At 39.7% G+C, this 15,359-nt stretch overlaps 1 protein-coding gene across 3 annotated transcripts in view; it reads left to right on the forward strand.

Annotated features, from left to right (window-relative positions):
• Positions 1-3,451: 3,451 nt before the first annotated feature.
• The window catches only part of ampd1 (adenosine monophosphate deaminase 1 (isoform M)), a 269,757-nt gene continuing 257,849 nt past the window's right edge, over positions 3,452-15,359 (forward strand). The window contains exons 1-15 of one of the 3 annotated variants that reach the window (XM_069527099.1): positions 3,452-3,642; positions 6,668-6,833; positions 7,265-7,418; positions 8,787-8,952; positions 9,047-9,266; positions 9,562-9,691; positions 10,695-10,889; positions 11,497-11,628; positions 12,028-12,191; positions 12,366-12,492; positions 12,642-12,805; positions 13,035-13,155; positions 13,409-13,582; positions 13,829-13,939; positions 14,289-14,693. In XM_069527099.1, coding sequence (XP_069383200.1) covers positions 3,621-3,642; positions 6,668-6,833; positions 7,265-7,418; positions 8,787-8,952; positions 9,047-9,266; positions 9,562-9,691; positions 10,695-10,889; positions 11,497-11,628; positions 12,028-12,191; positions 12,366-12,492; positions 12,642-12,805; positions 13,035-13,155; positions 13,409-13,582; positions 13,829-13,939; positions 14,289-14,444 — 2,202 coding nt within the window. In that variant the 5' untranslated portion in view covers positions 3,452-3,620 and the 3' untranslated portion in view covers positions 14,445-14,693. Of the gene's footprint in view, positions 3,643-6,450; positions 6,509-6,667; positions 6,834-7,264; positions 7,419-8,786; positions 8,953-9,046; positions 9,267-9,561; positions 9,692-10,694; positions 10,890-11,496; positions 11,629-12,027; positions 12,192-12,365; positions 12,493-12,641; positions 12,806-13,034; positions 13,156-13,408; positions 13,583-13,828; positions 13,941-14,288; positions 14,694-15,359 lie in introns of those variants that run through there. The other 2 variants (XM_069527098.1, XM_069527100.1) reach the window with 2 other exon arrangements.

The raw sequence follows: 15,359 nt of genomic DNA on the forward strand, positions 1-15,359 counted from the left end.
CGCAAATTTAATAAGAAACTTTTTTTTCAGCATGTTAGGTTTGGTTTTCCTTCAGAATTTGCTGAAGTATCTTGATATGAGTTGCTCCACGAAACATTTATGCTGCGGTGAGCTTCACTTCTGTCTGAAGTCTCCGTGTGGCTGTTGGATCAGATCACACAGTTGAAGGTTGATCAGGTGCTTCTGACTAAAACTAACTCACTCACTGTCTTTTGGTGCTTTTGAACTGTGTTGCATTATACAGAGAGGTGTTTCTGTTGTTCAGCTTACAGTCAGTTACAGAAAAGAGGTGGACAACATAAAAGAGACACCTTGCAATACAATTAAACAGCACAATGTTGAATTAACACCATGAGTATAAACCATTTAAATGTGAAATGAATATTTTAATAGTCTATATAATATTGAATTACTTTAATACAGAATATTAGAATTATTATTTTATTGCAGGACATATTTAGATTAACATTGCACTAGATGTAGCCAAGTGCACTTAATAAATTGCCAACTGAGTGTATAGAAGTGGAGGAGGTTCTGTTGGATTTGTTTCATTCTCATGTTCTCATGACTCATGTGTTGCTCGTTCTACAGATCATCATATGAAATGAATCTGAAAAATGAAAAACCACAAGAAATGTCCCAGAATCTACCCAAACAGCTTCCAGACTGGAGGCAGGACAGGAGGAGCACCTGCTGTAACATGGTACTGTCTGACAGTCTGACAGCGATGGTTCTGAGGGTAATATGAGAGGGGACACTTGGACTTCCTGCTCTGTTCATGTAAACCACATGTCCAGGTTCATGGTGAGGATCTCTCTACAATATGAAAAAGTAACTCTTCATAGAACTTTTCACTTTTACTGATCCTTGCAAAGCACTCACAATTAAAATAGATATGTTAAATCTGGAACATGAGACGGTTAAATCCATCTCCGGTGTAAATGCAATATTCACAGGGTTTGTCATTTCAGCAATGTCCTCTAGCACGAGATCTTTTCAGAAGTTTCGGGTTGGGATTTTATTTTCTCTAGGCTGAACTGACTGACTGCCCATTTCCAACTTGATCTCTTAAACTACTTGCACCCTGAGAGGAACGCTGACATTTAGGATCACATTCCCTAAAAATAGATCTGTTGTTAATGTTCCTCAAGCGACACAGCAGCTTGAGATGAACGGAGGAGCAGAAGTGTGTGATATAAGTGAATGGAAAAACGTGGGAAATTACTTTTAATTTTTATCCATGAACAAAAAAAAGCCATAATTTCACCTGATATTATAAAACACAAATCTTTCTTCTTCTCTCCTGTGGTATCGAGTCATGCCAATAGTTAGAGGGCCAGTCTGCAAGATTTTTGGTGAAAGGGCTCTTTTGGTTCTAATAGAATATAAAATAATGCTTTGATGTTCACTAGTGTTTAATCATCTAAATTGTACTAACTGTAGTTTTCTCTACCCTACAATGGGCTCTTTACATTTGATTACTTTATATAATAATAATAATTTGGGTTTGTATAGCGCCTTTCAGGGTACCCAAGGCGCTTTACAGGGGGAAAATAAATATTTACATCTTGAGCTGGTCCTCTTTATGGAGGCCACCATGTTTTCTTTTACAGAAGCCCAAACTGGACAAACTAAACTCCTTTTGAGTTTTTATCAGAGGTGGCAAAAGCACTTACATTCTTTATTTAAGTAAAAGTACAGATACTTGTGTAAAAAAGGTAAAAGTAGAAGTACTGATTCAACTCCTTTACTCAGTACTTACTAAGTACAAAATTAAAAATGACACATGATGCCTCTTTTGATAACTGGGCAAAAGGAAAAAAGTTTCAGGCAAACAAAATAGGATAGTTTTACTCTTTTGTTTACAATCTGCACAGAGCAGGTACAGAGAGAAAAATCTGGTTTTGCTGCCAAATTTCAGAGAGAGAAAAATGTACATGCCAGTTGTTTGTAAGTGAAGTAGTGAGGGAATTCTGATTGAAAACAAACCCATGCCATTCCATTTTGCAGCAAAGTTGCTCTAAAGCAGCAACATCCATAGGAGGAAAATGTGAACTTATAATTTAGGGAATCTTTGCTGTGAGGACGTCATTAATCGGTCTGCACACTACTTTGGTTCGGATCAAAAGAGCTCAACAGAAATTGGATGTATTCTTGTGAAATTGGATACAGATTGTTATGGTCCGCAGGTGATGAATCTTGATGACTGTGGAGACCCTCTGGCCTTTTTCCTGTCACATCTTAATGACTCAGACGTTTTTATCTTGAGATGTCTGGATGTGATTAAATGTTTCTGTAGTGTCATCATCAGCTAAACTTTTTAAATTACCTAATGTGTTTTGTGTAAAACACAAATGCAGTGCATTCATCAAATACACGGACCCCTTTCCTTTTTTTTTTAACACTTTTCCAAGTTCCAGCCCTATGCCAGAATTGTTAACAATGAATTTCCCTCATCAGTCTTCTACTTACTCAATACCCCGTCATGACAAAGCCAAACCAAATCAGGCTTGAAGATAAGGGGAGGGACCTTGGTGGTGATGAAGGGCTATGAGATGTGGCATTAATTAGCATCACATCAATGAATGGGTGTAATGAAACTTGAAACTTGTACTAATCAGTGTCAGATCAGTGGGTCTGAGCTCCAGAGATCCTGTGTGGGGATAAGAGAAACGTCCGGAAGGACGACCATCACTGCAGCACTCCAATGATCTGAGTCAGCACCGTACGGCCGAGTGATGACCTCTCCCCAGTGAAACACATGAATGTAACAAATGACTCCCAGATTCTCTGGTCTGTTGAAATCAAGACTGACCTAAGTTCTAAGAATCTATTCTGGAGGAAACCAGCCACTGGTCGTCACCACCCCAATGGTGAGGCATGAAGATGACAGTATCAGGCTGTGGAGTGTTGACTCACTGCTGCCAGAGCTGCTTAGTACAGAGTAACAGGTCTGAATTTCTGTGTTAAAGTTATGTTTCACTCTGTCCTTTTTAATAAATTTTAAAAAAAGGTCTAAAAGTCTGTTTTCACTGAAGCCTGATTGTGTGTGTGTGGGGGGGGGGGAACTTAATTCAATGTAATTTTAGCATGAGGCTGCCACATAAGTCATGTAAAGTGAACACTTTCTACATGCACTTTATTAGCAAGCTAACATTAAGCAGGGGAATAAATCCATTTTAATCTTTTGCATTTGCATTGTAGAAATGTGTGTTGTGAATGTACTCAGAGTATCTGCCGACCATGTGCAGAGCAACTTATTTACTTATATATCATTATGGTGTTATATAATGAGTCCCCTCACACACATACACACACACACACACACACACACATACTCACATACTCACATACTCATCTCTTTGTATACACACTGTGCCAGTCAGTGATTCCTGGGCACACTTAGACAACTTAAAATAGAGTTGCACACACACATGACTTGGTTGTTACGCCAAGGCGTGTCCTGTGTGGACGCAGCAGGTTCTGGTTACACACGAGGCACATGAAGCTTGATATTGCACAGACCAAGCACAAGCCTCCACACTTCCCTGCTACAGTGGTCCAGTGGCTGACCACCTTTTACCAGTCCTCAGGGAGCATTTCTCTGGAAGAGCGTCACCATGCCTAAAGTCTTAGTGCCAGGTGAGTATGGGCAGAATGACTCTGGGGCGTGAATGTGCACTCTCACCTGTATAAAGAGAGAGAGGGTTTGGTTAACATTTACTGACACACCAATAGAGTTTTGGTTCTGCTGAAATGTCTTGACCGACAAATGAAAAGCTGGGAAGGAAAACCTGACCCTTCTGTCAAAATGCCACCCTCACGTCTGTTTGCTAAATATTGGAAAAGAGAGTTCCCGAGACTTTGCACAAATCCTTTAATTGTACATTGTGGGGGTCATGCCCCTTTCTGTGCAGAAAATAAATTCCCCTCAGTTTGCCAGTGCCATTCTGACACTGACCTTAACATCTCAAAGTGGCATTGTCACAAAATGTGCCATTTTCTACTCTTTACTTTTAGATTCACTTGTGCAATTTGTTCTTACACCAAATTCCAGAGTGGTTTGACTTCGTAACAATCTGCAGATTCCAACATGTCAATATCTGGGTTCCTGAGCTTGGCTGTTAGGATTCAGACTCCTGTCATTGAATTCTGCAGATGAATATCAGCTTCAGTATGAAAAAAACAGGGGCAGAATCATTTTGATGGAGATGATTTGTCTGCAGATTCTCACAGCTCCAGCAATGACATGGTCAATTTGTTCGTGGATGATTTTTACATTCCTTCTCAGCTCTGCTCACCAATGCTATTCCAAATGCTGGTGTAATGGTTGCTAATAATACCTCCACCAGGCATGGAGCAAGAGTTTTTTTAAAGGGTGAAGAAATGGAAATGCAATGCTGCAGCTGCCGTTTGAAGAGCTTGACTTTCACAGCTCTTAGATTTGGCAGGTATCGGGGCAGAATATGTTTACACTTGTGTGGTGATATTCTGATGTGACTTTGGTTATTTCACACCAGTTCTGACTTGCAAGTCCAAGTCCATGCAAGTGAATTTTTACAATCAGCGAGATTATAAGCTATTTTTCTAAGTTTAATATTGAAGGGTCGGTTTAGCCAAATCCTCCCAAAACATAAATGAATGCATTACTCTGCAGAAAGTTGATTTCATTTATCAACAGTTATATTATATACTGATTATATATCCTGAACATTGCACACGCACACAACTTACTCTGGAGGATTTTCAAATGGAGGATTTTCCTCTGAAGGAGTAGTCGCAGTCGTAAGCAAAGAATATTTCTGTGGCTCACTTGCCTCCTTGTTTTGTTTCCCTTTAATCACCGTCCCACACTGACTGGGGCTAATCTGACAGAGGGAGGTGAGTATGAAGCTGGGACACCTTCCATAAGGAGCTTGAGAGACAATGTAAAGCATTACAATCGCATGGTTCACCGTCAGGATGTGCAACAGTCACATCCTCAAATGTTATTTTTTCCAAGGTGTATTTGAATGCAACCTTGGATGTTGGTACTGGATGTTGGTACGTCTATGCCATATGAAAAAATAATGAAATAGGAAGTGAACACCATTTATTAATCTAATGTTCCCTCTCAACATCAGTTATGGATGCTCCTCAAACACAGCATCAGCAATAAAAACTGAGCTGGAAGGGAACATTTACATTAATAAATGTCTTTTGCAGAGTAGCTCGCTGACATTTCACTATGGGAGTGTTGGTTTGCAGAGCAGCAGACAAAACATACTTGAACTGGCCTGCAGATGTGTTTGATGGGCACAGATGGTTTATCCCTGAATGCCAGAGAGACGTATTGAATGCATCTTCACGTGCTTGAAGATGTTAAAAATGGTAGAGGTGCAGCGGTGGAGTCACATCACCTGAGTATGACTGAGGCCAGAAATTCACAGCTGCATGTGTCGTGAAGGTGCAGCTACCGAGACCTCCAGCGGTTTTGTCCAACTTTATCCAAACAGTGATTGCACTCATTACCCATCCTCACACTGTATGTCACCTTAATCCTACTGATCCATTCACACTGACATTCCCACCCATCTGTTTTGTCAAGTGTCATTCCATCGCTTATATCCTCAACATCTACTATTGCATGTATTTCTAATCTATGTTATATATTGTAAATACTGCTAAATAATGTTATAGTATGGCTCCTTATGTAATTTTACTTCAATTACATGGATTATTTAGTGATGTTTATACAGTTGATTAAAGTAATGGGATTGTCATCTTCATGTTTAACACCTTTAATGAAACATGTTTTAACCCCTTCCTTTCTTTGGGTTTTATTCTGGGTGATGCTTCACTCTTGCTGGGCATAATCAGGTCCACAGAGTAAGTATGAATGATGAGACGCGGAAACCAAAACCACTCTAGTCATGTGATATGTGCCACATTGTTGTGTTAGAGTAGAAAAGGCTTGGCTCCTGGCAAGTAAATGCATGTAATAAGTATGTTGTAGAGATTAGTTACTTGTTGTAGGTATCAGGTAGTAGCCACATGCGTACATGTGTGTATTTTTGTAGACGTCTGTTGTACTGTTGTTTTTAGCTTAGTTCACAACTCCATCTATTTTTGGAACTTGACCCACTTTTCCTGTCTGTTTTTTTTTTTTTGACAAATTGATGAATTCTGATCACAACCGTCTCATATTACGTCCACTCACGTCCTGACTGATGGGGTGCAAATCATAATGAAAAGGAAAATACACAACAAAAGATACAAGGAAAACTGGGTCTGGAGTTATGCTGTACATATAGTACATTAAGCAAGGCTGTACCATCTTGTATCCATGTGACTCGAGTCAAGTGTGTGTGTTTGAGTCAGTGCTCAATAACTGCAGTTCTTGTATATGCATGGGACTTTGTGTGTTTGCAGCCCAAACTGAAGGTCACAGTTGCAGACTTGTAGTGCCTGAGTCAATCTTTGGTCATGTTTGCGACGCATGTGCTGGAGTCTGTGCACATCTGTTTAGGTAACGTATATGATTTGTATGCCATAAATCCATGATCATCTATGTCAATGTCCAGCGTTCAAAAAGTTATTTGTTGTTTGCTCCATGACCATGAGCGATGAAGGTTAGTGAGGGTGCATTTCTGTCAATGACACAACATGTCTCTGCTGTGCGTGACAGAGACCGATGACAAGATGCGAGCCTTCGCGGAGGAGGTCTTTGCATCTGAGACCAAAGATGAGAACGTCCGCGATGAGATCTCCATGTTCGACGTGGCTGAAGACTGTCCCATTATCCACAATGAGATGGCCCACCATCTGCACACTGAGGATAATGCTGCGAAACGGTAAGACAAGTCAAGGACTGGACATGGGGACTTAAACTCCTGTACTGTTTCACTCTTTTACAATGCAACGCTTTCTCACCATGAACTGTTTTTATATACAGAATGAATAATGCTAATCCTTGTCTATTTATTTACTTCTTTGTATATTGTTATATATTAATAATCTCATTACTTGTCTATTTCTATATATATGTTACTATCTTATGAATTGGCGATTATTTATGTATTCATAATCTAATTACTTGTCTGTTTTTCTAAATAGCGTTTTTGAGCTGCACAGCAAATTTCAATGTGCAATGACTGTAAAGGAATTTTTTTCTATTTTATTCTATTCCATGACACAGTAAAAATGTAACTCCATCGCTAATATCAATCTTTAAAGTTATTTGTTTAGTTTTGGTCAACTAAACCTCGTCTTTCTTCATCCACAGCAAGAGGCTCCAGCGTTCTCGCACCATTGCCTTGCCCACAGGTAATGCAAAGGCAGCTGCTACCCCTGTAGTGTCAGTGGAAGTGGGGACGCCCACCTACCTGGAAGTGCCCGACTTCCAGAGGGTGGCCATCATTGGAGACTATGCCTCCGGGGTACTGTTCACCATACAGCTGAAATTCACTGTGCTATTTGGTTATTTCAGAAAGTTCCACTGGAAATCTCTGATGATTGAACCTGGCTTGAGCTGCTAACACAATAATGTAATTTCTCTGAACCACAGGGGGTAAAACAACTCAAATATTAAGTGCTGTCCTTTTTTATCATTAGTCTTTTCTTAAAACTAGAAAAACTATTGCCTTCTGTAGAGGTTATCAATATGAAATGTATTTGATTTGATTTACTTTGAATGAGACATTTTGATTTGACTGGAAAATGCATACATAAAATATGTTTTCCATGGTTTGAATTAAATGAAAACAAGGGGAATCAGCTCATCTGGTTCTGTCTGTGACAAACATGACTGATACTACTCAGTGCTTAAACTGTCCAAAATAACTATGGTAAATGGTATGTATTTATAAAACACTTTTCTAGACTTGGTGGCTCAATATCTTTCCTAAAGACACTTTGGCAGGCAGAATGGGGAACGCTGGTTCGAACCACAAACCTTATCAGTGAATGACCCGCTCTACTTCCTGAGCCACAGTCGCCACTATTAATTGTGAAATATTTGTTGGTCTCTTCATCATAGCACTGCTCACAAAAGTGTCTACTTCCTAGTTCCTGTAGTAGACTTGGGTCAAACTGAACTGAATGCAAGAGGTTTTTACTTTAAATTTAAATGTGCTTGTGAGTGTGTGTGAGTGTAAGGGTCAGTGGCCTCGCAAAGCCCCTCACAGTAGCAGAGGCCCATGAATGGCGTTCATCTGAGAGCAGTCCAGGGTTTAGGTTTCATGGCTGTGGCTTTGACATTTTCAAAGACACTTTGCTAGAGCTGGCAGTTATTTCTGCTTTAGCTGATCGAAAACTCCACATTTATTTAGCTTCAGTTGGTGTGTACATTCATTACATAACATATTACAACATATCACAATGAGGAAATTACTACTTGTATAGCTTATACCATTAAATGTCAAAAAAGGAAAAATAATAATAGTTATAGTAATAATAATAATAATAACTGTCCCAAAAGAAAAAAATAGATTGGGACATTGTGTGTTGAACAGAAAACTGTACACAATTGTAGTTTGCAGCATGTTTTTAATATGTGTTGTATTTGTTTTGGTGGTATTTTGCTTGTTTGCATGAAAACTACATGTGTCAGGAAAAAAAAAATCTAATTTGTACACTTTCCTTGATATATTTTTATATTTAAAAAAAATATTTTTTTATAGATGTAGCTGATTTCATGACTATACAGTTCAAAGAATCCAGCATTAAATCTTTAATGATTGGATCATCTAATTTAAATAATAACGATGATATTAATATATTATCTGTAACTTTTTTCTTTATTTTAGGTGACCATGGATGACTTTGAGCTGTCCTGTAAGGGTCTGTACCGCGCCTTGACCATCAGGGAGAAGTACATGAGGCTGGCCTATCAGCGCTTCCCATGCACGGCCTCCCAGTACCTGCGTGAAATCGAGGGGGAGACCTTCAAACCTGATGAACAGGTGCACCCAGGTCAGGAGAAAGGCTGATGAACCTGTAGGGTTTACATCAATGAATTTAGTTACATCTTACATTTATTATGTTTACATCTCCCATACATCTTCAGTCTTCACTCCGCTCCCCAAGAATGGAGAGGACCCCTTTGATACAAAGGACCTGCCAAAGAATCTTGGCTACGTTGCTCGTATGAAGGACGGCGTCATCTACGTGTACAATGACGCCGCAGCTGCAGACAAACACCAGCCCAAAGACCTGCCATGCCCCGACTACAACACCTTCATCGACGACATGAACTTCCTCATCGCTCTCATTGCGCAGGGCCCGACGTGAGTGCTTTGAGTTGTGTACTCTCACTTTTCAAAGTCCCCCTGTATGACCTCACCCATGACCCCGATCTTTTTTTGGATGACCCCCATGCTTGACTGACCATTAAATGCTTTACTATCAAAGCTTGGTGTGGTCCCGGGGAGCCACACAAGGACCCTAGAAATGTCCACATCTAAATTAGACACAAAAACAAGACACTTATGAACCTTATTCCAGTAGTGGCTGTAATGTGTTTTATTCTTACAGCTGTAAATGTACAGCTCGTGAGTTGATATGCTATTGTTTGTTTTGCAGGAAGACTTACACTCACCGCCGCCTCAAGTTCCTCATGTCCAAGTTCAACGTGCATGAGATGTTGAATGAGATGGAGGAGATGAAGGAGCTGAAGTTGAACCCCCACAGGGACTTCTACAACTGTAGGAAGGTAGACATTTATCATGATTATAACTTATAACATTGTAATGCTAAAGCCCAAACTTCCTGCCATTTTCATTTTGACAGCCATAACAAAATGTAAGAGATCTGAGAACAAGAGACATTCACAATCAGCAAATAAATACAACACATCAAAGAGTTAATGAAAAAATAAGTGACACAACAAGGAATTAAAAAGATCACAAGAATCATGAAAATCATCAGATAACAAATATTTGAAATCACCAAGAATGTAAAACAGACTGCAGCTCATCCCATATAAAAGGCCTGAACCTTTGATGTTGATGAGGCAACATGACGATCCAGAATAGCTCCATAGTCAAGGACAAACATGAAGGTGATTATAAATTAAATACAAATTTAATGGTTGGCTGAAGACAAACATCCTTCAGCTCTTTACAAAAAGTGTTAAATATGAATTTTGAATGACAGTCTGCAGTCAAGCCAGAATCCTAAGTATTTGTATGAATCTATTGTACATTACATTTAAAATACATGCACATGGGTGTAGTTCCTACAAACACAGGATGAGGAGGAAACTGAAAAATAAAGTGAAGTGACTTAAAGTTCGCACTCTTTTTCCCTTAATACTGATCTCAAATTCTTCACCCACACTTTAAATGGAGGTGATGTACAGTAGATCATAAAGTAATGAAGGCAAATGACTGTTTGGTTTTCTATGTCACAGAAAATAAATATCATATTCAAATGAAAATAAGAAAACAGTCAAATGTCTACATATTTAAATACAAATCCTTTGAATTACACTTCATACTAATATCTTCTAAAATTGAGTTTTGTCATATGTATGTTAAATAGAGTCACATGCACATGAAAGATGAGATTCATTAAGTATCATTTCCCACTGACTCTGCACTACTCACAGCTGCTGTGCACCATGTGTCTATGTCTTCAGCTCCTCCATGAGACCAAGCAGAGCCATTACATCACATAATCCCAAACCCTCACTGACCCACTCTGTATCATTTCAGGTTGACACCCACATCCACGCTGCCGCCTGCATGAACCAGAAGCACCTGCTGCGCTTCATCAAGAAGTCTTATCGTGTGGACGCCGAGCGCGTCGTGCACAAGCTCAAAGGCAAGGAGGTCACCATGAAGGAGCTCTTCGAGTCCCTCAACCTGCACCCCTATGACCTCACTGTGGACTCTCTGGACGTGCACGCTGTACGTTCCTTGGTGGCCTCATTAGATTTGAACAGAATAAGAAATACTGTATATAGAGATACCATTAAAGTTGTAATAATTCAAATATAGGTTTGTATTGTGGGTCATGACACAAAAATGTATGACATTCAAAATGACCAGTAAGGGACCATACCACAGAACTTGTGCCTCAGCTCTATACTTGTACTTATCTAAACTTTAGATGTTGACTATTAAAACAAACGATTCATTATTATTATTATTTGTTTAACTCCTAAAAAGAAAGAAAGAAAGAAAAAAGGAAAATATTGCAGTTTTTACATTTTACCTACATACCAATAAAAATACTATAGTTTACACAAGGGTTTAATTAAATAAACAAATAAACAAATAAATAAACAAATGAACACATTAATAAATAAATAAATATATGTTGCACAGTGAGATGGTGGTCTGGAGAATTAGCTTAACAAGATAGATAGATAGATAGATTGATAGATATATACTTTATTGAACAGAAGTTGCTTTTCTAATGGGAGTTTGTTCCATAGCTTTTGTGCATAACTTCAGAGAGCTACCTCACTGTTTTTTGTGGTTTGTATTTTAATGTTATCGTGTTTCTCTAAAGGGGAGACAAACCTTCCAGCGTTTCGATAAGTTCAACGCCAAGTACAACCCTGTGGGAGCCAGCGAGCTGCGTGACCTGTACATGAAGACGGAGAACCACATCAATGGAGAGTACTTTGCCACCATCATCAAGGTGAGTTTCTATGTAGTAGGATATTTTAGCTAGAAAGCTTTGCTAACATAATTAAATGGCAATGATTCCTCCAGCTGAAGATCTAAGATAAGACCAGATGAGATATTCCTTTATTATCAAATAAAAATATAAAGGGCAGAACAGTAATGCACATGTGTGATATTGATATTGAAAAGATAAAAAAAGATTATTTCACAGTTAAATCAGTTCAAAACCTGAGTAGCACTACACTGCTGACATCCAGTTGACACATAAGCAGTAATATACAATTAAGCAAGTTTCACACACAAAACCTTTTTTTTACATTTGCTAACCTGCTGCTGATGTGTGAACTAGATGATAAAAATGATCTAACTTCATGTGGTCTGAGTCTGATTCACGTCTTTTTCTGTAAACCAGGAAGTAGCCAGTGACCTGGAGGATGCCAAGTACCAGTTTGCTGAGCCTCGTCTCTCCATCTATGGCTGCAAGCCCGATGAGTGGAGCAAGCTCTCCGGCTGGTTTGTCAGGCACAGAGTCTTCTCCCCCAACCTCAAGTGGATGATTCAAGTGCCCAGGATCTAGTAAGTTTTCCATTTTTGCTGGTACCTCCAAGGAGTCGGACACAGCTATGAGACAGACAGATAACTGTTACACTTTATAATATCCTTCCCTGCCAAATATCTATTTATAATCACAAGCTTTACAGTGAGGCCTTAAAAGTCTTAAGTTTTTGTTTTCTCCCTCTCCTATCTCAGTGACATCTTCAGAGGCAGGAACTTCGTGCCCCATTTTGGCAAGATGTTGGAGAACATTTTCCTCCCTGTGTTCCAGGCCACCATCGACCCGCAGTCCAACCCCGAGCTCAGCATCTTCCTCAAGCATGTGAGTCTCAAACAAAGGCCAAAGATAGATTAACCATTAAAATTCAAATACATTCATAGCAAAATTAATAGACATTATCAGCATTATTCCTCAACATTGATTTTTCCTGAGGGTCTGCGGGATTAACCGTCTTCCTGGTTGATGTGTAGGTGACAGGTTTCGACAGTGTGGACGATGAGTCCAAGCACAGCGGCCACATGTTCTGCACCAAGAGCCCCAAACCAGAGGAGTGGGACATCGTCAAGAACCCCTCCTACACCTACTACATTTACTACATGTATGCAAACATCACTGTGCTCAACCAGCTCCGCAAGTGAGTAACTTCTTCTGCTTCCATTCACACAGGAATATGATTATTGTTTGTTTCCTTCCTTTTTCTGAGTTTCCTTTTGTTTTATCTCCATATCCCCTCATTTCTTTATACTTCATCTCCTCTTCTAAATAATCACTATGAATGCAGATTTAATGATTACAGGACAATGGTTCCTGTAAGAATATGTCTCCTTTCTGTAGATAACACTTGTTTATCTCCTGCTCTCCAGACAGAGGGGGTTGAACACATTCATGTTCAGGCCTCACTGCGGCGAGGCTGGAGCCATCACCCATCTGCTGGCTTCCTTCATGACCGCTGACAACATCTCTCACGGCCTCAACCTCAAGAAGGTCGGTCCTTGCTTTATGAGACAAAATGGTTGCGGATGTTTGGACCGTCTGAGATTTAACATTCGTCCTTTGAGTAATCCTGCAGTTTATATTTAAGTTATTGCTCTTTACATAACTTTTGTAACCTTCTTTCACATCATATCTTAAAGACCAAAGTCAAAATGTCAGGCTTTGATAAATACTATCATGAGCTGACGTAAACTGTACCAGTGTGAAATGATCATATGCATCTATCCCTCTTCTCCTCCACCAGAGCCCTGTGCTGCAGTACCTGTACTTCCTGACCCAGATCCCAATCGCCATGTCCCCTCTGAGCAACAACAGCCTGTTCCTGGAGTACGCCAAGAACCCACTGCTGGAGTTCCACAAGAAAGGCCTGGTCGTGTCTCTGTCCACCGACGACCCCATGCAGTTCCATTACACCAAGGTCTGAGCACACGGAGAGGAGGCCTTTGATGCTAATGTAGACAATGGTGCAAACTGTGCCGTGTATAATGGCCATTGTGTTATGTACATGTATAGATAAGTGTTTGTGTGGCGTATATATTTCATAGGCAAAGTCATATATTGCGCATTCCAACACAAATACAACAGTAAAGGCATTGAATGGACATGAGTATACAGATTTACATGTGTATTTAATGATGTTGATGATTCGCCTTTATGCCCACAGGAGCCCCTCATGGAGGAGTACGCCATCGCTGCCCAGGTCTTCAAGCTCAGCACCTGCGACATGTGTGAGATCTCCAGGAGCAGCGTGCTGCAGAGCAGCTTGTCTCATGAGGTAACGCGTCTGATAGAGACCTTAAAATGCATTGCTGCATCAGTTTCCTAAATGAGCCGGATTTTTTTCATTAAGATCCATGAAATATTCACTGGGAAATCAGCGAAAAGAAAAACAAAAAAACAAAAAGCCATATCTCGCAAAAAATTCCTGGATCCGCTCCCTGATCTGGTTCTACACCAAAATTTAAAGGGTTCTTCCCTGACCCATACTACATCCCCCCCCACCAGGTCTTGTGATAATCAGTAATCTTTGGTGAAGAACCATAACTGAAGTGACATTTATGCACTGAAGGACTTACAGATGATTTATTCTCATACTAAAACTTGCTGGTGGTTTTCTTCCGCAGGAGAAGATTCATTACCTGGGTCAGGACTACCTGAAGGAGGGTCCGGAGGGCAACGACATCCGCAAGACCAACGTGGCCCAGATCCGTATGGCGTACCGCTATGAGACCCTGTGCTATGAGCTCAACCTCATCAAGGAAGGCCTGAAGACTGAATAAACAAAATCACATCTGACAGATGTAGAAATGTTTCTAAATTAGTTTTTCCACAGCAACACTTAATCCAGCTAAGAAAGTGACCTTCTAACTCATTGATGTTCTTTCCTTTGGAAGAAGAAACTGGTCTTCACTGTGGGTTAGGGTCATCTACATGTTTGTCTAGATGTCTTGTACATCACAGTATGACTATTGTGTGAGGGGAAACATCATGTATTAGAAAGAAAGGAAATAAAATGTGAAAAACACACATTTCTACGCGTGGCAGTTCCATTCATTTGACCTGTTTACTAGTGTTACCACCTCTGCATTTAGATGTCCCTCAAAAACCTGTAGTTGTAAATCGCTCTCTCTTAACTTATCCTACACTGTGAACATAAACACTGCATCAGCAGAGTGAGGAGAGAATATAAATGTGCATCCAACATTATTGGCCTGATTTGCTGCATAATGCATCGTATCGACCATCAGTGATTAACAGAGGCTGCATCTGTCTGCCACGTCCTTTAACAGCACACCCCTCACTTTATTGCACCTGATCGTAACAGGACAAAGTCAACATTTACCTTATCTGAGTTGAGGTCACATTTTGTTTCATGGAGTCTGATCATGCCTATGGAGTATGAAAGTATGAGGCTATAGTTATACTTTTGTGGCCCACTGGTTTGTCTGAAACAACTAAACAAAATATATAAGGCATAGAACAAAATACTTTTTATGATGTTTAAAAAGTATAATGTAAGTAAAACAATGTGTAAGAAAACAGAAAAATACACTTTAACACTTGATACTAGATGTTCTCAGCAATATCTTATATAAAGTTAAATTTTCACAGCATTCCTCTTATCCATCAATTTCAGTGATAAACAGTAATGACTCAGTTACTTGTGAAATATAAAGCTTGGTTGAGTTTTAAGG

The sequence above is a fragment of the Paralichthys olivaceus genome, chromosome 6 (genome assembly GCF_024713975.1).
Source record: "Paralichthys olivaceus isolate ysfri-2021 chromosome 6, ASM2471397v2, whole genome shotgun sequence".
NCBI classification, from domain to species: Eukaryota; Metazoa; Chordata; class Actinopteri; order Pleuronectiformes; family Paralichthyidae; genus Paralichthys; species Paralichthys olivaceus.